Genomic DNA, 23,575 nt, shown 5'->3' with positions numbered 1-23,575 from the left:
CAAAATGGGCGAGGGGGGAATTGGGGTGGGGGTGGGGGGGTGAAATTCCCATGGGACCCCCACCCCAAAAGGCCTCGATTTGAGGGGGGGGGGTGGGGAGGGATGGGGACCCCCCCCCCCCCAATGTGGGTAAGTTGAGGAGGGGGCATAAAAACGGGACCACCCCCCCCCCCCCCACATTCCAATTATTGGGACCCCTCCCACGTTAAATTTTGGGGTCACAGGGACCACCCAATCCCAGTTTGGGGGGAGGTTAAAATTATTGGGACCCCCCCACTTTAAATTTTGGGGTCACAAAGAATCCCCCACCCCAATTTTGGGGAAGGGGGGGTCAAGATTATTGGGGACCCTCCCACTTTAAATTTTGGGGTCCATCCAATCCCAATTTAGGGGGGGTTAAAAGTATTGGGACCCCCCCAAGTTAAATTTTGGGGTCCTTAATTTGAGGGGGGGGTCTGTGACAGAGACTGAGACCCCCCCCCCCACCCCAATTTTGGGGGGGTCACAGACATTGGGACGCCCCCACCCCAATTTTGGGGGGTCACAGACATTGGGACGCCCCCACCCCAATTTTGGGGGGTCACAAGCACCAGGACCCCCCCAAATTTTTTGGGGGGGGCACAGGAGGGCAGGGGGAGGTCGGGAGGGCGTCGAGGTCGGGGCTGATTTTGGGGGGGGGTCTCGGAACCCCCCCAGGAGGGACAGGAGGGGACAAGTAGGTGACAAAAGGGACGGGGGACAGTGAGTAGTGACCCCCCCAAAATTGGGGGAAAAAACCCCCAAAATTGGGGAAAAAACCCCAAAATTGGGGGGAAAAAACCCCAAAATTCCCTTTTTTTTTGGGGGGGAGGTGCAGCAAAATGTGAGCCCCAAATTGGGAACCCCCCTAAAAATCCCATTTTAGGGGGGTAGGAAGTGGTGACCCCCCAAAATTGAGGAAAAAAACCCCAAAATTCCCAATTTTGGGGTGGGGGACAAAGTGGTGACCCCACAAAATTGGGAAAAAAAACCCCAAATTTCCCATTTTTTTTGAGGGGGCAGCAAATTCTGACCCCCAAATTGGGATTTTTAGGGGGATTCCCCATTTTAGGGGGGACAGTTAGTGGTGACCCCCCAAAATTGGGGGAAAAAACCCAAAATTGGGGAAAAAAACCCCAAAATTCCCAATTTTGGGGTGGGGGACAAAGTGGTGACCCATAAAATTGGGAAAAAAAACCCCAAAATTCCCATTTTGGGGGGCATGAAGTGTTGACCCCTCCCACAATCTCTTTTTTTGGGGAGGGGAGGCTGAAAGTGGTGACCTCCCAAAATTGAGAAAAAACCCCCAAAACTGAGGGAAAACCCCCCAAAATTGAGGGAAAACCCCCCTAAAATTGTGGGAAAAGCCCCAAAATTGAGGGAAAAACCCCCCAAAATTGAGGGAAAAACCCCCAAAACTGAGGGAAAAACCCCAAAATTGAGGGAAAATTTCCCATTTTATGGGTGATGGGCAGCAAGAAATGCCCCCTAAAATTGGGGAAAACCCCCAAAAATCCCAATTTTTTAAGGGGGGGCACTCTGGCCGCCCACCCCCCCATAAATATTTTTTTGGTGGAGTCCTCCTAGTACCAAACTGGGAGGGAGGAACCACCTAAACTGGGCTGGGGGGGGGGGGATTTTTGGGGTTCAGGTTTAGTTACTAACCCAGGTGGGGTGGGGTGGGGTGGGGAGCCAGCAGAGTTAATTAAATGTTAATTAATTAATATATTTTATTTAATAAAAGCTAAAACCCGCAGCAGCCACCGGCTCTCGTGTGTCCCCCTCCCCAAATTTATCCCTGTGCCCCCCCCCACCCCCTCCCCAAATTGTCCCCCCCCCCCCGCTCCCCTTATTTATTGTCCCCAAATCTCTGTGAAAAACGCTGGATTTGGTTCAAATTGACGTTTTTGAACCCCCCTGGATGTCGAGATGGGACAGGGGGGGACCCAGGGGTGTCCCCAACCCCTCTGGGGGGGTCTCTGGGTGTCTCCCCCTCCCCAAATTCCCTCCCCTTCCGCCCTCCCCACCCCCCATCCCCAGACCGTGCTGACTGTGTATTGATAAAGATGGAAAAAAGCTGCTCTGTGCGAGGGTTTTTGGGGGAAAATCTTGGGGAAAAAGGGGCAAAAATCCAACTGGGAAAAGGTTCAGGGAGGGTGGGAGAGAAATTTGGGGGAGTCTGGGGCTCGTTGAGTCGGTTTTTATTGCATTTATATATAATATATATCCCAACTTTTACAGCTCTGCCAGGGAGAACTCCCAGGCCCATTTGGTTTTTAATACAATATAAAATTAGGCCTCTAAACAGGGAAATTTTGGGGGTTTTTTTTCCCCCCCAAAAAAACCCCCCTGAACCCCCTCCCCCCGACAAAAGAAATGGGAAATTAAAGGGGTTTTTTGGGGGGTTTGGGGGTTTTTGGGGGGGTAAAAGGGGCCAAACCAAGTGCAAATCACGGCTATGTACAGAGGGAGGGAGACCCCCCCTGGGAAATGGGGAAAAATGGGGGCAAAAAGGGGAAAAATGGGGAAAAAAGGGGGTGAAAAGTGGGGGGGATTGGGGGAAATAAGAGGGGAAAAAAAAGGGGGGGTGGTGGAAAAAGAGGGAAAAGTGTGGGGGAAAAATTGGGACGAAAAGAGAAAAATAAAGGGGGGGAAATGGTGGGGGGGGAAAGAAAAATGGAGAAAAAAAGGGAGGAAAAAAGGGGAAAAATGAGGAAAAAGGAGGGAAAAATGAGGAGAAAAGGGGAAAAATGAGGAAAAAGGAGGGAAAAATGAGGAGAAAAGAGGGAAAATGAGGAAAAAGGGGTGGGACCCCCCCATCCCCAAAAAGGGGGTGCTTGAAGAGCTTAAGGGGTGGGATTGGGGTCCCAAAAAAACTGGGGAGGGGGGGCAGTAAAAATTCCCCCCCTGGACCCCCCCCAAATTGAGGGGGGAAAAAAGGGGAGGGGACCCCAAAAAGGGGGAAAAAAAGGAGAAAAAAGGGGAAGGGGACCCCAAAAAAGGGGGAAACTGGGAATTGGGGGGGGGCTGAACAAGGTCAATACAAAGCTCCAAGTGTTAGTGGGGTGGGGCCCCCCCGGTTTGGGGTTTTTGGGGGGTTTTGGGGGTTTTTTTTGGGGGGTTTTTGGGGGGCTCACGAGGGCATGCACTGCACCCGGTCCGGCCCCTCCTCCTCATCGTCAGAAGTGTCCGAGGAGCTCCCGGAATCGTCCGAGGGGGAATCGGCCCCGGGCTCCCGGCGGCGCTGGGAGATAATGGAGAGATAACGGGGTGAGAAATGGGGAGAGATAACGGGGTGAGAAATGGGGGAATGGGGAGAGATAACGGGGTGAGAAATGGGGAGAGATAACGGGGTGAGAAATGGGGGGAATGGGGAGAGATAACGGGGTGAGAAATGGGGTTAGAAATGGGGCAGGAATAATGGGGTGAGAAATGGGGTTAGAAATGGGGCAGGAATGGGGTTAGAAATGGGGCAGGAATGGGGTGAGAAATGGGGGGAAATGGGGCAGGAATGGGGTCAGGAATGGGGTGAGAAATGGGGGAAAATGGGGCAGGAATAATGGGGTGAGAAATGGGGAAATGGGGCAGGAATGGGGTCAGGAATGGGGAAACGGGGAGAAATAATGGGGTGAGAAATGGGCGAATGGGGAGAGATAATGGGGTGAGAAATGGGGGAATGGGGAGAGATAATGGGGTGAGAAATGGGGGAATGGGGCAGGAATGGCGTCAGGAATGGGGAAAATGTGGCAGAAATAATGGGATTAGAAATGGGAAAAATGGGGCAGAAATAGGGTTAGAAACGGGGAAATGGGGCAGAAATAATGGGGTGAGAAATGGGGAAATGGGGTCAGGAATGGGGTTAGGAATGGGGGAAATGGGGCAGGAATGGGGGAATGGGGTCAGGAATGGGGTTAGAAATGGAAAAATGGGGGCAGGAATGGGGTGAGAAATGGGGGAATGGGTCAGAAATGGGAAAAGCAGGAAGACGTGGGAAAAGAGGTGGGAAAAGTGGGAAAAAGGAGGGAAAAGTGGGAAAAAGGAGGGAAAAGTGGGAAAAAGGAGGGAAAAGTGGGAAAAAGGAGGGGAAAGTGGGAAAAAGGAGGGGAAGGCTGGAGCAGAGGTGGAGGAGCAGAAGAGGAGCAGGTGGTACCCGGTGGTGGCGGCGCTGGCGCAGGTGGTGCATGAGGAACCAGAGCATGTGGCTGTCAAACATGTCCGTGTGGTGCAGGCTGTCCTCGTCCCGCTCCACCTTGTTCTTCTTGATCACCTGGCAGGGGGAGAAAGGGTTAAATTGCATGGGGAAACGGGGTCACTTTGCATGGAAATCGTGGGTTATGTTCCATGGAAATCTCTGGTGAGATTACATGGAAAAACGGGGTCGGATTCCATGAAAATCTCAGGCATATTCCATGGGAATCCTGTGTCACATTCCATGGGAATCCTGGGTAATATTACATGAAAATCCTGGGTCACATTCCATGGAAATCCCAGGTCACATTCCATGGATAACCCAGGTCACATTCCATGAAAATCCCGGGTCACACTCTATGGAAATCCTGGGTCAGATTCCGTGGAAAACCTGGGTTATATTCCATGAAAATCCTAGATCAGATTCCAAGAAAAACCCGGGTCATATTCCATGGAAATCCCAGGTCACATGCCATGAAAATCCCAGGTTGCATTCTATGGAAATCCTGGGCCATATTCCATGGAAATCCTGGGTTATATTCCATGGAAATCCTGGGTTATATCCCATGGGAATCCTGGGTTATATTCCATGGGAATCCTGGGTCATATTCCATAAAAATCCTGGGTCACATTCCATGAAAAACCTGGGTCACATTCCATGGAAAACCTGGGTCACATTCCATGGAAATCCCGGGCTATATTCCATGAAAATCCCAGGTCACATTCCATAGAAAACCTGGGTTGTATTCCATGGAAATTCTGGGTCAGGTTCCATGGAAATCCCAGGTCACATTCCATGGAAAACCTGGGTTATATTCCATGGAAATCTTGGGTCACATTCCATAGAAAACCTGGGTTATATTCCATGGAAATCTCGGGTCCCATTCCATGGGAAACCTGGGTCAGAATCCATAGAAATTGGGGTCACATTCCATGGAAATCCTGGGTTATTTTCCATGGGAATCCCGGGTCACATTCCATGGAAAACCTGGGTTATATTCCATGGAAATCTTGGGTCATATTGTATGGAAATCCCAGGCACATTCCATGGAAAACCTAGGTCACATTCCATGGAAATCCTGGGTCACATTCCATGGAAAAATGGGGTCACATTCCATGGAAAACCTGGGTCAGATTCCTTGGAAAACCCGAGTCAGATTCCACGGAAATCCTGGGTTATATTCCATGAAAATCCCGGCTCAGACTCCCAGGGAATCCCAGGAATATCCCAGCCCAGCCCCCCTCACCTCCTTGAGGCCGCGCAGCTCCGTGGGCGCCTCGGCCGTGGGCGCCCAGATCTTCACATCGTGGTCCAGCCCACTGGTGGCCAGCACGGGCAGGTGAGGGTGGGGCTCCAGGCAGTTCACCTGGGGAAAAATGGGGAAAAAATGGGAAAAATGGGAAAAATGGGGATTTTGGGACATGGGGGGTGAGGCTCCAGGCAGTTCACCTGGGGAAAAATGGGGAAAAAAATGGGAAAAATGGGGATTTTGGGAATGGGGGTGAGGCTCCAGGCAGTTCACCTGGGGGGAAAAAATGGGAAAAATGGGAAAAATGGGTAAAATGGGGATTTTGGGAATGGGGGTGAGGCTCCAGGCAGTTCACCTGGGGGCAAAAAATGGGGAAAAATGGGGATTTTGGAAATGGGGGTGAGGCTCCAGGCAGTTCACCTGGGGAGGAATGGGGGAAAAATGGGAAAAATGGGGATTTTGGGGAATGGGGGTGAGGCGCCAGGCAGTTCACCTGGGGGGAAAAACTGGGAAAAATGGGGATTTTGGGACTGGGGGTGAGGCTCCAGGCAGTTCACCTGGGGGGAGAAAATGGGGGGAAAATGGGAAAAATGGGGAAAATGGGGATTTGGGACATGGGGGTGAGGCTCCAGGCAGTTCACCTGGGGAAAAAATGGGGAAAAATGGGAAAAATGGGGATTTGGGGAATGGGAATGGGGAAGGTGAGGGTGAGGGTCCAGGCAGTTCACCTGGGGGGAAATGGGGGAAAAAAAGGGGATTTGGGGAATGGGAACAGGGTTGGGAATGGGACTGGGAATGGGGGTGAGGCTCCAGGCAGTTCACCTGGGGAGAGAAATGGGAATTTGGGGAAAAATGGGGATTTTAAGATCAGGAATGGGACTGGGAATGGGAGAGCTGCCCCTCCAGGCAGTTCACCTGGGGAAAAATGGGGGGAAAATTGGGGATTTTGGGATTGGGAATGGGGGTGAGGTTCCAGGCAGCTCACCTGGGGAAAAAAAATGGGGGAAAAAAAGAGATGAGAAAATGGGAAAAAGGGGAGGAAAAGGGGGCAAGAAAAGGGGTGGGGGGAGAAGGGGGAAAAAAGTGGGAGAAAAAGGGAGAAAAAGGAGGATAAAAGGGGGGAAAAAGGGGAAATAAGGGGGGGAAAGGAGGGGAAAAGGGGGGGAAAAGGGGGAAAAAGGGGTAAAAAAGGGGGAAAAAAGGAGGGGAAAAGGGAAAAGGCCTATCCTGGCCATCCCAAAGCAGGAGAATCAGGAGTTGCCAGCAGAGGAAATTCAGGATGGGGCCATTCCCAGCACAGGCACTTCCCTTTCCTGCAGGAAACACCTGGAAAAATCCCCCAGGAGCCCGGGGGAATCGGCCCAATTTGGGATCCTGCCCCACCCTCAGCGCCCTGGACACAGGAATGGGGAAATCCCGCTGATTTTGGGGTCAGGACAGAGGGAAAAGGGGGTGAATGCAGGGGGAAAAGGGGGATTTGGGGGTTTTTGGGGTCTCACCACGCCGCCCTTGTCGCCCTCCATGAACTGCACGATCTGGCAGGAGGATTTTTCCCACAGGAAAATGTGGCCGCAGTCGCTGCCGCTCACCACGAACTCGCTCTTGGGGCCGTAGAAATTCACCCCTTTCACTGGAAAAAAAGGGGGAAAATGGGAAAAATCAGGGAAAAATCAGGGGGAAATGGGAAAAATCAGGGAAAAATCAGGAAAAAAATGGGAAAAATCAGGAAAAATCAGGAAAAATGGGAGGTATGGGGTTGTCTGCAGTGGAATTCCTGGCTGGGAAACCAAAGAAATTGTTCCCAAAAGGGTTTTTAGGGATCTCCACTGGGGATTTTTGGGCTGTTTTGGGGTTGCATTTAGGGTTGGTTTTGGGGTGTTTTAGGGCTGATTTAGGGTTGATTTGGGGGTGATTTTGGGGTTAATTTCGAGGTAAATTGGGGAAGGATTTAGGGTTGATTTGGGGGTGTTTTAGGGCTGATTTAGGGTTGATTTTGGTGTTAATTTTGAGGTAATTTGGGGAAAGATTAAGGGCTGATTTGCGAATGATTTGGGGGTGATTTAGGGCTGATTTTGGGGTGTTTTAGGGCTGATTTAGGGTTGATTTGGGTGTTGATTTTGAGGTAATTTGGGGAAGGATTTAAGGTTGATTTTGGGGCATTTTAGGGCTGATTAAAGGCTGATTTTGGGGTGGGTTTAGGGTTGATTTTTCAGGCTGTTTCTGGGCTGTTTTAGGGCTGTTTTTGGGGTAATTTGGGGCTGGATTTGGGATGAATTTGGGGCTGGTTTTGGGGTGATTTGGGGTTGTTCCTGGGCTGTTTTTGGGGTGGTTTTGGGCCATTTTGGGGGTGATTTGGGGCATTACCCGTGGCGTTGTTGCGGTGGCCCTTGTAGCGCCGCGTGTACTGCGCTGTTTTAGGGATGGTTTTGGGGATGGTTTTGGGATATTTTTGGGGTAATTTAGGATGGATTTGGGATGGATTTGGGACTGGTTTTGGGGTGATTTGGGATGGATTTGGGGGTGATTTGGGGGTTACCCGTGGCGTTGTTGCGGTGGCCCTTGTAGCGCCGCGTGTACTGCGCTGTTTTAGGGCTGGTTTTGGGGCTGGTTTTGGGATACTTTTAGGGTAATTTAGGATGGATTTGGATGGATTTGGGACTGGTTTTGGGGTGATTTGGGGCTGGTTTTGGGGTGATTTGGGGGTGATTTGGGGGTTACCCGTGGCGTTGTTGCGGTGGCCCTTGTAGCGCCGCGTGTACTGCGCGCCGTCGCTGTGCGAGGAGTCGAACAGGTAAATGTCCTCATCGTTGTACGAGGCCAAAAGCTCTGAAATGGGGGGGAAATTGGGAAAAATGGGAATAAACACAGAAAAAATGGGAATAAACACCGAGGGGAAATTGGGAAAAAACGGGGGGAAATTGGGAAAAAAAACCAGGGAGGGAATGGGAATAAAACATGAGGGGAAATTGGGATAAAAACATGGAAAAATGAGAAGAAACACAGAGGGAAATTGGGAAAAACACAGAAAAATGGGAATAAACAGACATGGAAAATTGGGATAAAAACAGGGAGGAATGGGAATAAACACGGGGGGGAATCAGGAATAAACAGGGGGAAATGGGAATAAACAGGGAAATTGGGAATAAACACAAGGGGAAATAATGGGAATAAACAGGGGGAAGATGGGAATAAACACAGGAAATGGGAATAAACACAGGAAATGGGAATAAACATGAGGGGGGGAAATGGGAATAAATGGGAGAAATTGGGGAAAAAATGGGGGGAAAATGGGAATAAACATGAGGAATAGGAATAAACATGAGGGGAAATGGGAATAATGGGGGGAATCAGGAATAAATGAGGGGAAATGGGAATAAACATGAGGGGAAAATGGGAATAAATGGGGGAAAGATGGGAAAAACCACAGAGAAATGGGAATAAATACAAGGAAATTGGGAAAAAAACAGGAGGGAATGGGAATAAACATGAGGGGAAATGGGAATAAACACAGGGGGGGAAATGGGAATAAATGGGGGAAATTGGGAAAAAAATGGGGAGAATGGGAATAAACATGAGGGGAAATGGGGAAAAACACAGAGAAAAGGGAATAAACATGAGGGGAAATGGGAATAAATGGGGGGAAATTGGAAAAAACATGAGGGGAAATGGGAATAAAAACAAGGGAGGAATGGGAATAAATGGGGGGAAATTGAGAAAAACATGGGAAAATGGGAATAAATGGGGGGAAATGGGAGTAAACATGAGGGGAAATGGGAATAAACAGGAGGAAAAGTGAGAAAATGGAGGGGAGGAATGGGGAAAAGCAGCAGGGAAAATGAGGAAAAGGGAAAAAATGGGAGAAGGGGAAAAACAGCAGGAAAATGGGAAAAAACAGTGGGAAGATGGGGAAAACCAGGAGGAGAATGGGGAAAATGGGGAAAGGGAAAAACCAGCAGGAAAATGGAGAAAAAACAGGGCAAAAATGGGAAAAAAAGGAAAGAAATGAGAAAAATGGGAGGAAAACTGGGTAAAACAAGAGGAAAATTGGGTAAAACAGGAGGGTCTGGAGCTCAACAGGTTTTTTTGGGGGGGGGAAAATTATTTTTATTTTGGAAAACATGGAATTATGGGGGAAAGTCCATTTTCTGGGGGGAAGAGGTGTTTGTTTGAAGATAAACAGGTGGGTTTTTAGGAAAATGGGTATTTTTTGGGAAAACTGATTTTTTTTTGTGGGAAATGAGGGGGTTTGAGGGAGTGGGACCCTCCAGAACTCCCCAAATTCCCACCTGGACTCACCTGAGCCATCATGGCTGTAGACCAGGCAGGTGATGTTGGCTTTGGACTCACAGTTCACCTGGAAAAGTGGGAAAAAGTGGGAAAAAGTGGGAAAAAGCTCAGATCCAGCCCCTTTTCCTGGGAATTCTGAGTGTTAAACCCCCAGATGAGGATTTAGGGAGGCAGAAAATTGGGATTGAAGGGCAAAAAAACCAACAAAAATAAAGATTTCTGGGAGGTTTTTTGCCTCTTCCTGAAGGGTTTTCCAGAAAAATTTCCCATGGGATTGCTCTGGGGTGATCCCAGTGCTCCCAGTCCCTTCCCAGTTTCCTCCCAGTATCCCCAGTACCAGGTGGTGGGGGCAGAACTTCTTCAGGACTCCGTTGTTCTCGTTCTCATCGATTTTCCTCTGATCATAAATCCTGCAGGAATCAGGGGGAAAAAAAAAAAAGATTGGATTCACTCCAGGGAGGCTTTTTTATCCCTAAAATTCCCATTCTGAGATCCCAGGGCTCAAAATTCCATCCTGAAATTCCCTGGGATTTTTTGTGCCAGGATAGGCTCAGATTTGGGACAGAAATTATGTTCCCACAGGCAAAATTCCATCCTGAAATTCCCTGGGGATTTGGGGCAGGAAAAACATTCCCACAGCCAAAATTCCATCCTAAAATTCCCTGGGGATTTTATGAAGGAATGTTGTTCTCACAGCCAAAATTCCATCCTAAAATTCCCTGGGGATTTAGGGCAGAAAAAACCAATCCCATGCCCCAAATCCCATCCTAAAATTCCACTGGGATTTAGGGCAGGAATGATGTCCCCGTGGCCAAAATTCCATCCTAAAATTCCCTTGGGGATTTGGGGCAGAAAAAAAAACATTCCCATGTCCAAGATCCCATCCTAAAATTCCCTGGAATTCTGTGTTGGTTCCAGTCTCGGATTTGGGAAGGAAAAATTGGGGATTTGGGAAGGGAAAGAGGCAGGTTTGGGAATCCTTGGATTTGGGATGGGAAATTCCTGGATTTGGGATGGGAAATCCCTGGATTTGGGATCTCCCAGTGCTCCCAGTTTGGCCTCACCTCCCAAACTGGTCCTGGCCCCTGATTTGGGACAGGGAAACCATGGATTTGGGGAGGGCAAAAGTTGGATTTGAGAAAGGGAAATTGGGCAGGGGAAATCATGGATTTGGGATGGGAAATTCTTGGATTTGGGATGGGAAATCCCAGGATTTGGGATGGGAAATCCCAGGATTTGAGCTCTCCCAGTGCTCCCAGTTTGGCCCCACCTCACAAACTGGTCACGGCCGCCCACAGCGAACTGGGAGGTGTTGGCAGGGTTGACAAAGATGGTGTAGAGCCCGACCTTCTTCTCCTTCTCCTTCGTCACCACCAATTTCCTGGGAAAAAGCCTCGGGATCAGACAAAATCCACCCAAATTCCCCCAAATCCCAGCCCCAATCCCCCTCAGTCCCAGCCCAAACCAGCAGTGGTGATTCCCTGTGGAAAAAAATCCCCCAAAATCAGCAGGATTTGGGCAATGAGGGTAGGGAATGATCCTGAGCTTGGGAATTTCCCAAGGAAAAATCCACACGAAGAGAATTCCCAAAGGGAAAATGGGATTTGGGGGAGTTTTCCCCTAAAAAACAGCCGGGATTTGTGGGAATTTGGGGCATTCCAGGAGGGAAATATTCAGGTTTGGCTCCACCAGCGTGAGAATTCCAAAGGGATCCAGCCCAAAGGACAGGGAGGGGGCTGAGAATTCCCAAGGAAAATGTGATTTCCCAAAAAAACCACCAGATTTTTCCCCAAACTCCACCTGTTATTTCCCAAATCCCATCTGTTTCCCCTACCAAATTCCCATTTCTCAAAAAAATCCCCCATTTTCCTGACACAATTCTCATTTTCCTCCCCCCACTAAAATCCCCATCGTTCCCCCCAAGATGCAAATTTTTCCCCCAAAATCCCCATTTTTTTCCCTCAAAAAAACCCCCATTTTCCCCAAAAAATCCCTGAAAACAGCTGGGATTTAAGGGAATTTGGGGCATTCCATGAGGGAAAATTTGAGGTTGGCTCTGCCAGGGTGAGAATTCCAGAGGGATCCAGCCCAGGGAGGGGGTTGGTATCAGCTCCAGCCGCGGATTCCGGAGGGATCAGGGATTAAAGGGCTCGTCCTGGTTATGAAACCCCGGGATTTGGGCTGGATCAGCCTCCGGAATGACAGCCCAGAGGCTTGGAAAAACACAGAGAGACAGAAAAACTGCTTTTCCCTGAAAAAATCCCTGCTTTTCCCACAAAAAAACACTGATTTTCCCTCTAAAAATAATCAGGTTTTGCCCAAAAGTCCCTGATTTTCCTCAAAAAAAAAGGTTTTTCCTCAGAAAACAGTGTTTTTTCCCAAAACACCAATGTGCTTTCCCCCTCAAAAAAGTTAATTTATTCTCCCCCGTAAAAAATTAATTTTCTAAAAAAATCCATTTTTTCCCCAAAAATATTAATGTTCCCACAAAACATATCAAATTTTCCTGCAAAAATCTCAATTTTCAAAAAACACCCAACCTGTTTTCCCCACGAAAATAACCTGATTTCCCAAAAAATCCCTGATTTCCCCAAAAAACCCTGATTTTTCCCCAAAACCCACTTCTTCTCATTTCCTGCCCAGAATTCACCATTTCCCACCTAGAATTCTCCATTTCCTGCACAGAATTCCCATCTTTCCCCTCAAAATTCTCAAATTTTCCCTCACAATTCCCAATTCTCCCCTCAGAATTCCCAATTTTCTGGTCACTTGTAAGGCAGGCCGATCCTACTTCAGACCAATGGAATCTCCATTTCCCACCCCAAATACCCTTTTCCCCCACAGAATTCCCATTTCTCGCCCATAATTCCTGATTTTCCCCTCAGAGTTCCCACTTTTCCCCTCAGAATTCCCAATTTTCCCCTCAGAATTCCCACTTTTCCCCTCAGAATTCCCACTTTTCCCCTCACTCACAAGGCAGGCTGGTCCTGCCGCAGGTTGATCGAATCCCCACTTCCCACCTCAAATCCCCATTTTTTCCCACAGGATTCCCATTTCCCCCTCAGAATTCCCAATTTTCCCCTCAGAATTCCCAATTTTCCCCTCACTCACGAGGCGGGCCGGTCCTGCCGCAGGTCGATGGTGAAGACCACGGCGTCCTCCCCCGCAGACAGGAATGTGCAGGGCGAATCCGGCTCCAGCGCCAGCTGGGATTGGGGGGAAAAAAGGGAAAAAAAACCAGTGAGAATAATTCCCAAAAATCCCCAAAACCAGGAAAATCCACCTGGAAAAACCCCAGGTTTGGAAATTCCTGCTCTGAACTGCAGTGATGTCATCTGGGTGATGTCATGGGGACAACAATACAGCCAAGGGTCTGATTTGCACCCAAAAAGTGGGAAAATCACAAAATTTCTGGATTTCAGTGGAGCTGAGTGGCTAAATCCACCCTCCTCACCTGTGTGGTGATGTCCCAGGTGATGCCCCCACCATTTCCACTGGGTTCCCCCATTCCCAGGCACCCCAAATCCTGTGATTTGGCATTCCCAGGATTTGCCACTCCCAAGATTTGACATTCCAAGGATTTGGCATTCCTGGGATCCCCCTCACCTTGTGGGAAACCCCCTTGTGCTGGGCTTGGTGCTGTGACAGCTCTGTCACCTTTGTGGTGGCATCTCCTGCTCCCACCCCATTCCCACTGCGTGCCCCTATTCCCAGGCACCCCAAATCCCGAGATTTGCCTTTCCCAAATCCCAAGCACCCCAGGCACCCCAAATCCCAGGATTTGGGAATCCCAAACCCCCCCACCTTGTGGGAAGCCCCCTTGTGCTGGGCCACACGCTTGGTGCTGTGGCAGCACTGGGTGGTGACATCCCCACACCATTCCCAGCCCATTTCCCCATTCCCAGGTACCCCAAATCCCAGGATTTGGCATTCCCAAATCCCAGGTACCCCAAATCCCAGGATTTGGGAATCCCAAGCCCCCCTCACCTTGTGGGAAGCCCCCTTGTGCTGGGCCATGCGCTTGGTGCTGCGGCAGCACTGAGTGTCACTGGGTGGTGACATCCCCTGCTCCCACCCAATTCCCACTGTGCTCCCCCATTCCCAGCCACCCCAAATCCAGGGATTTGCAATTCCTAAATCCCAAGCACCCCAAATCCCGGGATTTGGCATTCCTGGGATCGCCCTCACCTTGTGGGAAGCCCCCTTGTGCAGGGCTCGGTGCTGTGACAGCTCTGTCACCTCTGCGGTGACATCCCCTGCTCCCACCATTGCTCCCACCCAATTCCCACTGTGTTCCCCCATTCCCAAGCACCCCAAATCCCGGGATTTGGGAATCCCAAACCCCCCCTCACCTTGTGGGAAGCCCCCTTGTGCTGGGCCACGCGCTTGGTGCTGCGGCAGCACTGGGTGGCCGAGAGCTCGGCCACGCGCACCTGCCCGTCCCGGGCACACATGGCCAGCGTGGAGTCACCGCTGTTGGGCAGGAACTTGGCCTGGAAAATGGGGAAAAATTGGGAAAAAGTGGGAAAAAGGGACGGGGGGTGGTGGGGGGAGAGGGGAAGGAAAGGGGGAATTGCAGAGGAGGTGGGAGGGGAAAGGGATGGGGGGAATTGGTGGAATTGTTCTGGGAGTTGTACCGGTTCTCTTGGGAATCATCCCAAACTCTCCCCTGGGAATCATCCCAAAATCTCCCAGGGATCATCCCAAATTCTCTCAGGAATCATCCCAAACACTCTCCTGGGAATCACCCCAAAATCTCCTAGAGATCCTCCCAAGTTCTCTCAGGAACTGGGGCATCAAACTGTGGGATTTAGGGATCTGTTCCCAGATCCTTTCCCAAGCATTCCCTGGCCCAGGTCAGCCGTTCCAGGGACCCTCTCCCACCCCAAACAGGGACCCTTTAGGATGATGAATTTTAGGGCACATCTGTGGGATTTGGGGCATCGATCTGCAGGATTTGGGGGTCAATCTGTGGGATCTGGGGGTCAGTCTGTGGGATCTAGGGACCTGTTCCCAGATTCTTTTCTAAGCATTCCCTTTCCCAGTTGAGCTCTTCCTGGGACCCTCTCCCACCCCAAACAGGAACCCTTAGAACAACAAATTTTAGAACACCTAAACAAACACCCACAAACCTTGGGAAACCCACTGAGATGATGGATCCCAAGACACCCCTTTGGGATTTTCTGGGACCCTCTCCCACCCCAAAAAAGAACCCTTAGAACGATGAATTTTTGAACGCACCTAAACCAACAACCACAAACTTTGGGAAACCCACCCAGATAACACATCCTGGGGTCCTCCCTTTGGGATCCCACCCCAAAACCCAATCCCCACGCCATGCCCAGCCCATGCCCACCTGGAAGACATTGCTCTTGTGCCCGCTGTCAACTGCAGCACTGGCTGGTGCCACAGCCAGGCCTTTGGGATCCCACCCCAAAACCCCACCCAAACTGCCCCCATGTCCCTTCACTCCACGGACACCTTTCCCAGCAATTCCCTGGCCCAGGTGACATTTTCCTGGGATCCTCTCCCACCCCTTTAGGATGATAAATTTTAGGGCACATCTGTGGGATCTGGGGCATCAATCTGCAGGATTTGGGGGTCAGTCTGTGGCATCTGGGGATCTGTTCCCAGATCCTTTCCCAAGCATCCTCTTGCCCAGGTGACATTTTCCTGGGACCCTCTCCTACCCCAAACAAGGCCCCTCAACCTGACAAATTTTATGATACATCCACGAACTTCAGGAAACCCATCCAGCCAACAAATCCTGTTTGGGATCCCACCCCAAAACCCCACCATGAGCACCTGGAAGACGTTGCTCTTGTGCCCACTGTCGAACTGCAGCACGGGCTGGTGCCACAGCCAGTCCTTTGGGATTCCACCCCAAAACACCATCCCACCCCAAAACCCCACCCCAGCCCATGCCCACCCCAAAACCCCACCATGAGCACCTGGAAGACGTTGCTCTTGTGCACGCTGTCGAACTACAGCATGGGCCAGTGACACAGCCAGTCCTTTGGGATTCCACCCCAAAACTCCACCCCAGCCCATGCCCATCCCAAAACCTCACCCTACACCATCCCCACACCGTGCCCACCTGGAAGACGTTGCTCTTGTGCCCGCTGTCGAACTGCAGCACGGGCCGGCGCCTCAGCCAGTCCCACACCAGCACCTTGAGGTCGTCACTGCCGCTGGCCAGGCGGGTGCCCCTCTGGTTGAAGTGCAGCGTGTTCACGCAGCCCGTGTGCCCCTCCAGGCCGTGCTGCAGCCGGAATTTCTGCACGAAGAGCCGGGCGCCGCAGGCCTGCGCCACGAAACGCGAGCAGCCGCCCAGCTGGCGCTGCCGCAGTGCCGGGATCGCCCGCCAGCGCGGCCGCGGCAGGGCCCACGTCTCTGAGGCCACCTGGGACACAGGGGTGTGTTAATTAATCAGTTCTTGATTACACGGGATCACCTTCCATAGTAAAGTGGAAAAACTTCCTCAGTTTTTAGAGAAAAACAAAGTTACTGTAGGGTCACCCAAGATGGCGGCCACAGTAACGCCCATGTGTCCAAGGCCATCTGGGGGGACGCAGGTGTTCATTAATTAATCTATTCCTCTGTTAAAGGGGTTAGCTGTTGGTAACTGGGCAGTTTTATCTGTTTCTGCCATAATAAACTGGGAAAACTTTCACAGTTTTTAGAGAAAACCAAAGTTATTGTAGGGTCACCCAAGATGGCGGCCACAGCAGCACCCATGTCTCTGAGGCCACCTGGGGACACAGGGGTGCATTAATTAATCCATTCCTCTGTTAAAGGGGTGAGCTGCTGGTGATTAGGCAGTTTTAATTTTCTTCCATAATAAAGTGGGAAAACTTTCACAGTTTTTAGAGAAAACCAAAGTTACTGTAGGGTCACCCAAGATGGCGGCCACAGCAGTGCCCACGTCTCCGAGGCCACCTGGGACATAGGGGTGTGCATTAATTAATCAGTTCTTGATTACACAGGATCATCTTCCATAATAAAGTGGAAAAAACCTTGCTCAGTTTTTAGGGAAAACCAAAGTTACTGTAGGGTCACCCAAGATGGCGGCCACAGCAGCACACATATCTCTGAGGCCACCTGGGGACACGGGGGTGCATTAATTAATTTATTCATCTGTTAAAGGGGTTAGCTGTTGGTGATAAGGCAGTTTTATCTGCTTCTTCCATAAAAAAGTGGGAAAACTTTCTCAGTTTTTGGAGAAAACCAAAGTTACTGTAGGGTCACCCAAGATGGCGGCCACATTCTCGCCCACGGCTCTGAGACCACCTGGAGACACAGGGGTGCATTAATTAATCAATTCCTCTGTTAAAGGGGTGAGCTGCTGGTGATTAGGCAGTTTTATGTTTCTTCCATAATAAAGTGGGAAAACTTTCTCAGTTTTTAGGGAAAACCAAAGTTATTGTAGGGTCACCCATGTTTAGGGTCACTGTAGGGTCACTCCAACGCTATTGTAGGGTGACCTTCCACAATCAAGTGTGAAAACTTTCTCAGGTTTTATGGAGAAAACCAGCAGCCACCCAGTTTTACATCTCCCGTGTCTCACCATTTGTCACTACTGATGACAGAATAAAATCTTTTAACCCCTCAGTTAAAATCTCTTTTAAAACCCCATTTAAAACCTCTTTTAGAACCTTTTGAAAGCCTCTTTCCCCCCAGAGCCCCTCAGCAAGTGCCAGAAGCAGCAGCCACCCCATTTTACATCTGAAGTGTCTCACTATTCCTCGCTACTGATAATAGAATAAAATCCTCTAAAACCTCACTTAAAACCTCTCTTAAAACCTCATTTTAAACCTCTTTTAAACCTTTTTCACCCGTTTCCCCCGAGCCTCTGTGTAAGTGCCAGAAGCAGCAGCCACCCAATGTCTCACTATGGAACATCCTGCGTCTCACCATGGAATAAAACCCTCTAAAACCTCACTTTAAATCTCTTTTAAAACCTCATTCAAAACCTCATTTGGAACCTTTTTTAGAACCTCTTTTAAACCCCTTTCACCCCCTCTTTTCCCCCCCCCCGAGCCCCCTCACTAAGTGCCAGAAGCAGCATCTCCTGTGCTCACTATTTGTTGCTGATAGAAGAATTAAATCTTTTAAAACCTCATTCAAAACCTCTTTTAAACCTCTTTTAAACCTCTTTTAGGACTCATTTAAACCCCTTTCACCCCATTTTCCCCCCAAGCCCCCTCAGTAAGTGCCAGAAGCAGCAGCCACCCAATGTCTCACTATGGAACACCCTGTGCCTCACTATGGAATAAGACCCTCTAAAACCTCACTTAAAACCTCACTTAAAACCTCACTTAAAACCTCAATAAAAACCTCAATAAAAACCTCAATAAAAACCTCATTTAAACCTCATTTAAACCTCTTTTAAACCTCTTTTAAATCTCTTTCCCCCCCAGCCCATGTAAGTGCCAGAAGCAGCAGCCACCCAGTCCTCCAGCGCCTGCTCCTCGTCGGACGAGTCGCGCTCGTGGGGCGGCCGCTTGCGGGGGCCCCTGCGCCGGGCACGGGGCTCTTCCTCCTCCTCCTCTTCTTCCTCCTCGTCCTCGTCGTGCCGGGGCTCCTCGGGGATGGAGTAGTGGCCGGTGTCGTCCATGCTGTCGCTGTCCTTGTCCCCGGAGCTGTCGCTGTCGCTGGCGCGGCCCCGCGCGGCCCCGGCGTCGTCGCCCGTCAGGCTCAGGCTCAGGTCGGACGCCTCCACCTCGATCCCCGAGGACGTCTCGCGGCCCTCCTCGGCTGACATGTCCTCAGGGCTGCTGGACAGGCTGCCTGGGGACAGGGGGACAGCACGGTGTCACCACGGGGACAGCACAGAGTCACCTGTGTCACCACGCTGCCTGGGAACAGGGAACATCGCAGTGACACTGTGGGGACAGCACGGCCCTCCTCGACTGACATGTCCTCAGGGTGCTGGACAGGCTGCCTGGGGACAGGGGACACTGTCACCAGTGTCACCTGTGTCACCAGTGTCATACTGACACAGGGACATCACAGTGACACCAGTGTCACACTGACATGGGGACACTGCAGTGACACCAGCCCTCCTCGGCTGACGTGTCCTCAGGGCTGCTGGACAGGCTGCCTGGGGACAGGGGGACACGGGGACAGTGTGGTGGCACCGTGGCTGGCACCTGCACTGACACCCTGGCACCATCCTGTCACCACCACGGTCACTTTGTCACCATCACTGTCACCACCACGGTCACTTTGCCACCATTGCTGCCACCCTGGCACCCTCACTGTCACCTCTGCTGCCACCCTCGCTGCCACCATCACTGCCAGCACATCCCCATCACTGTCACCCTGCCACCCCTGCTGTCCCCGGGCTGTCACTGTCACCCCAGCTGTCCCCAGGCTGTCCCCTCACCGTTGACAATGTCCGTCCTGCCGTCCATGCTGCCGCCCTTGTCCGACATCACCGCCTCCCACGGGAATCCCTGCGGGGACAGGGGACATGAGAGGACATGGGGACAGGGGGACATGAGGACATGGGGACAGGGGGACACAGGGACAGGGGGACATGAGGACATGGGGACAGGGGGACACAGGAATATGGGGAGAGGGGGACATGGGGACACAGGGACATTGGGGGCACGGGGATATGGGGACACAGGGACATGGGGACACCATGACACAGAGCTGGAGTGGCCCTGCCACGGCCACCACGGGATGTCCCCATGTCCCCAACCCACCCCAGCACAGCAGGCACTCCCCAAATCCCCATTTTCCATGGAAAAACCACCTTGGAATGCTGCAGGACACCCAAACCCTGGCTGGGCTGTTCCCAAAATCCCCATTTTCCATGGAAAATCCAGTTGGGAATGCTGCAGGACACCCAAACCCTGCTCAGCATCCCAGGAAAATCCAATCCTGAGGGATTTGGGATTCTAAAGATCCATCTTTAAACACATTCCCACACAAAATTCCCTCTGGAATCTCTCCAGGAGAGCAGTGCCAGTCCCCCAGCCCTCCAAAAATCCCCATTTCCGTGGAGCAGAGCCCTGGAATTCCATGGAATTCCCTGGAAATTCTGCTGGAATCCCACAGAATTCCCTGGAATCCCAAACAACCTCAAAGGCCAGCACTGGAATTTCCCCTCTCCCCCTCAAACCTCACCATTTTTGCCTCCAAAAATCCCAATCCCAGAATTTTTTGCTCCATTCCCAGGTGAGGAATCAGGAAGGAGCTCCCAAATCCACTCCTGACCCCGAGGGGGGTGGGAAATGTGGGAATTGCAGGGAATGTTCCAGAAATCCTGGGATTCCTGAGGCTGCATCTGGACAGGCTCAGGCTGACGCTGCTGCTCCCAAAAATATCCCAAAAAACATCCCAGGGCATTCCAGAGCCTCTGCAGAGGGATCTGCCCTGCCCAGCCTGCTGCTGGCCCCAAACTGGGAGAAACTGGGAGGGACTGGGAGAAAAAAATGGGATAAAGTGGGAGAAAAACTTGGAGAAAAACTGGGGGAAACTGGGGGCCCCCAAATCCTCAGGAATGGAACCCCAAATCCTCAGGGATAAAGCCCCAAAATCCTCCTAAATGGATCCCCCAAATCTCTTGGGATGGAACCACAAATCCTCCGGGATGGAGATCCCAAATCCCTGGGGGTAGAATCCTAAAACCTTTAGGATGAAATCCCCAAAATCCCTCAGGATGGAGCCCCCAAATCCTACAGGAATGGAGCCCAAATCATTTGGGATGGATCCCACAAATCCTCTGGGATGGAGACCCCAAATCCTATCGGATGAAATCCCCAAATCCCTCAGGAATGGAACCCCAAATCCACTGGGATGGAGCCCCCAAATCCTTTGGGATAGATCCCCCAAATCCTTTAGGTTGCATCCCCCAAACCCCTCAGGATGGAGCCCCCAAATAGTTTGGGATGGAGCCCTCAATCCTTTAGGATAAAATCCCCAAATCCTTTAGGATGAAATCCCCAAATCCTCTGGGATGAAAACCCCAAATCCTCTGGGACGGAGCCCCCAAATTCCTTGGGGTGGATCCCCCAAATCCTCTGGGGTGGATCCCCCAAATCTTCCTAAATGGATCCCTCAAATCCCTTGGGATAAAATCCCCAAATCCTTTAGGATGAAATCCCCAAATCCTTTGGGATGGAGCCCCCAAATCCTTTGGGATGGAGCCCCCAAATCCTCAGGAATGAAATTCCCAAATCCTTTGGGATGAAATCCCCAAATCTCTCAAGAATGGAAAACCCCAAATCCTCTGGGGTGGAGAACCCAAATCCCTCAGGAATAGATTCCCCCAAATCCGTTGAGATGAAATCCCCAAATCCTCGGGGATGGAACCCCCAATCCCTTGGTATGGAACCCCAAATCCTCAGGAATGAAATTCCCAAAACCTTTAAGATGAAATCCCCAAATCTCTCAAGAATGGAACCCCAAATTCTCTGCGGTGGAGCCCCCAAATCCTTTAGGATTAAATCCCCCAAATCCCTCAGGATGGAGCCCCCAAATCCCACAGGAATGGAACCCCAAATCCATTGGGATGGAGCCCCCAAATCCTTTAGGATGAAACCCCCAAATCCCTTGGGATGGATGCTCAGGAGCATTCTCAGGAGTTTCCCAAATCCTGGAGAAACCCCAAAAATTCCCCCAAAATCCCAAAACCCTGCGGGAGCCGGGCGCACTCACCTGGGCCAGGTGCCGGGGACAGCGGGGCTGGAGCTGGGGGAGCACGGGGTCAAAGGTCAGGGACCCCCAATTTTGGGGACCCCTTCATCCCTGGGGACCCCCCAATTCCTGGGGAACCCCCTCAGATTTCTGGGAACCCCCCAAATTCCTGAAAAAACCCAAATTTTGGGGACCTTCCCAATCTTTGGGGACCCCTCTGATCCTTGGGAATTCCCAAATTTTGGGGATCCCCCCCTGATGTCTGGAGACCCCAAATTTTGGGGGAACCCCCGCTCCTCAATCCCAAAAATATTCCCTCCATCCCTGAGAACCCCAAATTTTGGGGACTCCCCAATCCCTGGGAACCCCAAAATTTCAGGGATTCCCCCCAAAACCTCCAGGACCTTTCCCAAATTTCCCCTCTCAATCTCAGGGGACCCCAAAAAACCTCTGGGACCCCCTCAAAAAATATTCGGAGACTCCTCCCAAAATCTTGGGGGTCACCCCAAAAGTTCCCAGACCCCAAAAATCTCAGGGGATCCCCAAAGTCTCAGGGACTCCCCCAAAAAGCCTCAAGGGCCCCCCAAAAAAGTCAAGGATCCCCTTAAGGGGCCCCTTGAAGTCTCAGGGACCCCCCCAAAACCTCCAAGGAACCCCCCAGGACACCCCAAAAAAACGAAGGACCCTTCTAAGGGATCCCCCAAAGGCGTAGGGACGTCCCAAAATCTGAAAGGATCCCCCAAAAATCTCAGGGACTCCCCAAAACCTGCAAGGAATCCCCTAAGGGAACCCCCCCAGAGGCCCCAAGGGTGCCTCAGGACCCCCCAAAATCCCCCCAAAATCTCCAAGGATCCCCCAAAATAACCAAGGACCCCTCTAAGGGATCCCCCAAAGGCCCAGGGACCCCCCAAAACCCTCAAGGATCCCTCAAAACCTCCAAGGAATCCCCCAGAATCCCCCTCAAAACCCCCAAGGAGACCCAAAAACCCCAAGGACTCCCCTAAGGCGCCCTTAGGGCCTTCTCAGGACCCCCCCAAAACCCCCAAAATCCCCCCAAAACCTCCAAGGGACCCCCCAAAAAACCCCCAAAATCCCCTCAAAACCCTCTCGGAGCCCCAAAAAACCCCAAGGACTCCCCTAAGGGACCCCCCCAGAGGCCTCAAGGGCCCCCTCAGTACCCCCCAAACCCCCTCAGGGTCCCTTCCAGGACACCCCAAGAACCCCCCAAAATCCCCTCAAAACCCTCTCGGAGCCCCCAAAATCCCAAGGACTCCCATAAGGAATTCCCCCAAAGGCCCCCTCAGAATCCCCCGAACCCCCTCAGGACTCCCCAAACCCCCTCAGGGCTCCCCCAGGACTCCCCAAATCCCCTCAGGGCTCCCTCAGAGCCTCCCCCATCCCCTCCCCGAACTCTCGGTGCCCCCCCCGTGGCCGCCCCGCCCCTCCCGCGATCCCGCCCCGGAGCCGGGACAGGCCCGAACCCGCGGGGGCCGCGGCCGCAGCGGGCCCGGCGGAGGCCGCGCACCGACCCGAGCGTCCCGGAGGCTCCCGGCGGGTCCCGGACGGTGCCGGGGGGCGCGGCCGGGCTCAGTGGCGGCCGCCGCGGGTCCCCCCGGCCGCTCCAGAGCCGGCCCCGGGACCGGGCCCCGCCGCCGCCATCTTTAACGCGCCGCCCCCGCCGCCGCCTCGCTTGGCGGTACCGGGCGACGCTTTTGCGGCACGGCGGGCGCCGCTTTACGGCAGCGGCCGTTGCGCGATGGCGGCGGGAGCGGCGCCCCCCTCACAGCGGGCGTTGCCATGGGAACGGCGCCCCCCCCTCACACACCGACCCCGTTATTGGGGGGCGCTGTGGGGTTATGGGGTCATTATAGGGTCACCAATGGGTTATGGGGTCAGTATAGGGTCACCTGCAGTGTTATTGTAGGGTCACGCCTGTTTAGGGTCACCCTGGGGTCCCCAAGAGTGTTACAATGGGTTATAGGGTCATTATAGGGTCACCAATGGGCTATGGGGTCAATATAGGGTCACCTATAGTGTTATTGTAGGGTCACGCCTGTTTAGGGTCACCCTAGGGTCCCCAATGGGGTTACAATGGGTTATAGGGTCATTATAGGGTCACCAGGGGGGTTATGGGGTCATTAGTGGGTCATCCCAATGTTATTGTAGGGTCATCCCTGTTTAGG

At 51.9% G+C, this 23,575-nt stretch overlaps 1 protein-coding gene across 4 annotated transcripts; it reads right to left on the bottom strand.

Annotated features, from left to right (window-relative positions):
- Window positions 1–12: 12 nt before the first annotated feature.
- Window positions 13–23,001, bottom strand: DCAF8 (DDB1 and CUL4 associated factor 8). 4 transcript variants are annotated; one of them, XR_009115829.1, is made up of 16 exons: window positions 22,922–23,001; window positions 21,414–21,446; window positions 19,132–19,201; window positions 18,193–18,533; window positions 15,841–16,146; window positions 14,096–14,236; window positions 12,855–12,949; window positions 11,014–11,124; window positions 10,081–10,153; window positions 9,753–9,810; window positions 8,175–8,282; window positions 6,956–7,086; window positions 5,454–5,573; window positions 4,169–4,285; window positions 1,343–3,262; window positions 13–1,301 (listed from the first exon to the last, which is right to left on the bottom strand). XR_009115829.1 is itself a non-coding variant. In XM_058042782.1 (15 exons), exons 3-15 carry the CDS (start codon window positions 19,178–19,180, stop codon window positions 3,152–3,154), a joined length of 1,761 nt encoding a protein of 586 aa, XP_057898765.1. In that variant the 5' UTR covers window positions 19,181–19,201; window positions 21,414–21,446; window positions 22,922–23,001; the 3' UTR covers window positions 13–3,151. The 4 variants fall into 4 exon arrangements, 2 of the variants coding, with proteins under 2 accessions (XP_057898765.1, XP_057898766.1); XR_009115830.1 differs by having other exon boundaries at window positions 1,407–3,262; XM_058042782.1 differs by having other exon boundaries at window positions 13–3,262.
- Window positions 23,002–23,575: the final 574 nt, after the last annotated feature.

This window comes from Melospiza georgiana, chromosome 33 (assembly GCF_028018845.1).
Source record: "Melospiza georgiana isolate bMelGeo1 chromosome 33, bMelGeo1.pri, whole genome shotgun sequence".
NCBI classification, from domain to species: domain Eukaryota; kingdom Metazoa; phylum Chordata; class Aves; order Passeriformes; family Passerellidae; genus Melospiza; species Melospiza georgiana.
This window is presented reverse-complemented; position numbering and strand designations above follow the sequence as displayed.

Excerpts from the sequence above, each read along its gene's own strand:
- DCAF8 (XM_058042782.1), bottom strand. The coding sequence starts at position 19,180 with ATGTCGGACAAGGGCGGCAGCATGGACGGCAGGACGGACATTGTCAAC. Across the intron at positions 8,283-9,752 it reads CTACAGCCATGATGGCTCAG|AGCTTTTGGCCTCGTACAAC; the intron begins GTGAGTCCAGGT and ends CCCCCATTTCAG. Across the intron at positions 4,286-5,453 it reads AGCTGCGCGGCCTCAAGGAG|GTGATCAAGAAGAACAAGGT; the intron begins GTGAGGGGGGCT and ends TCCCCCTGCCAG.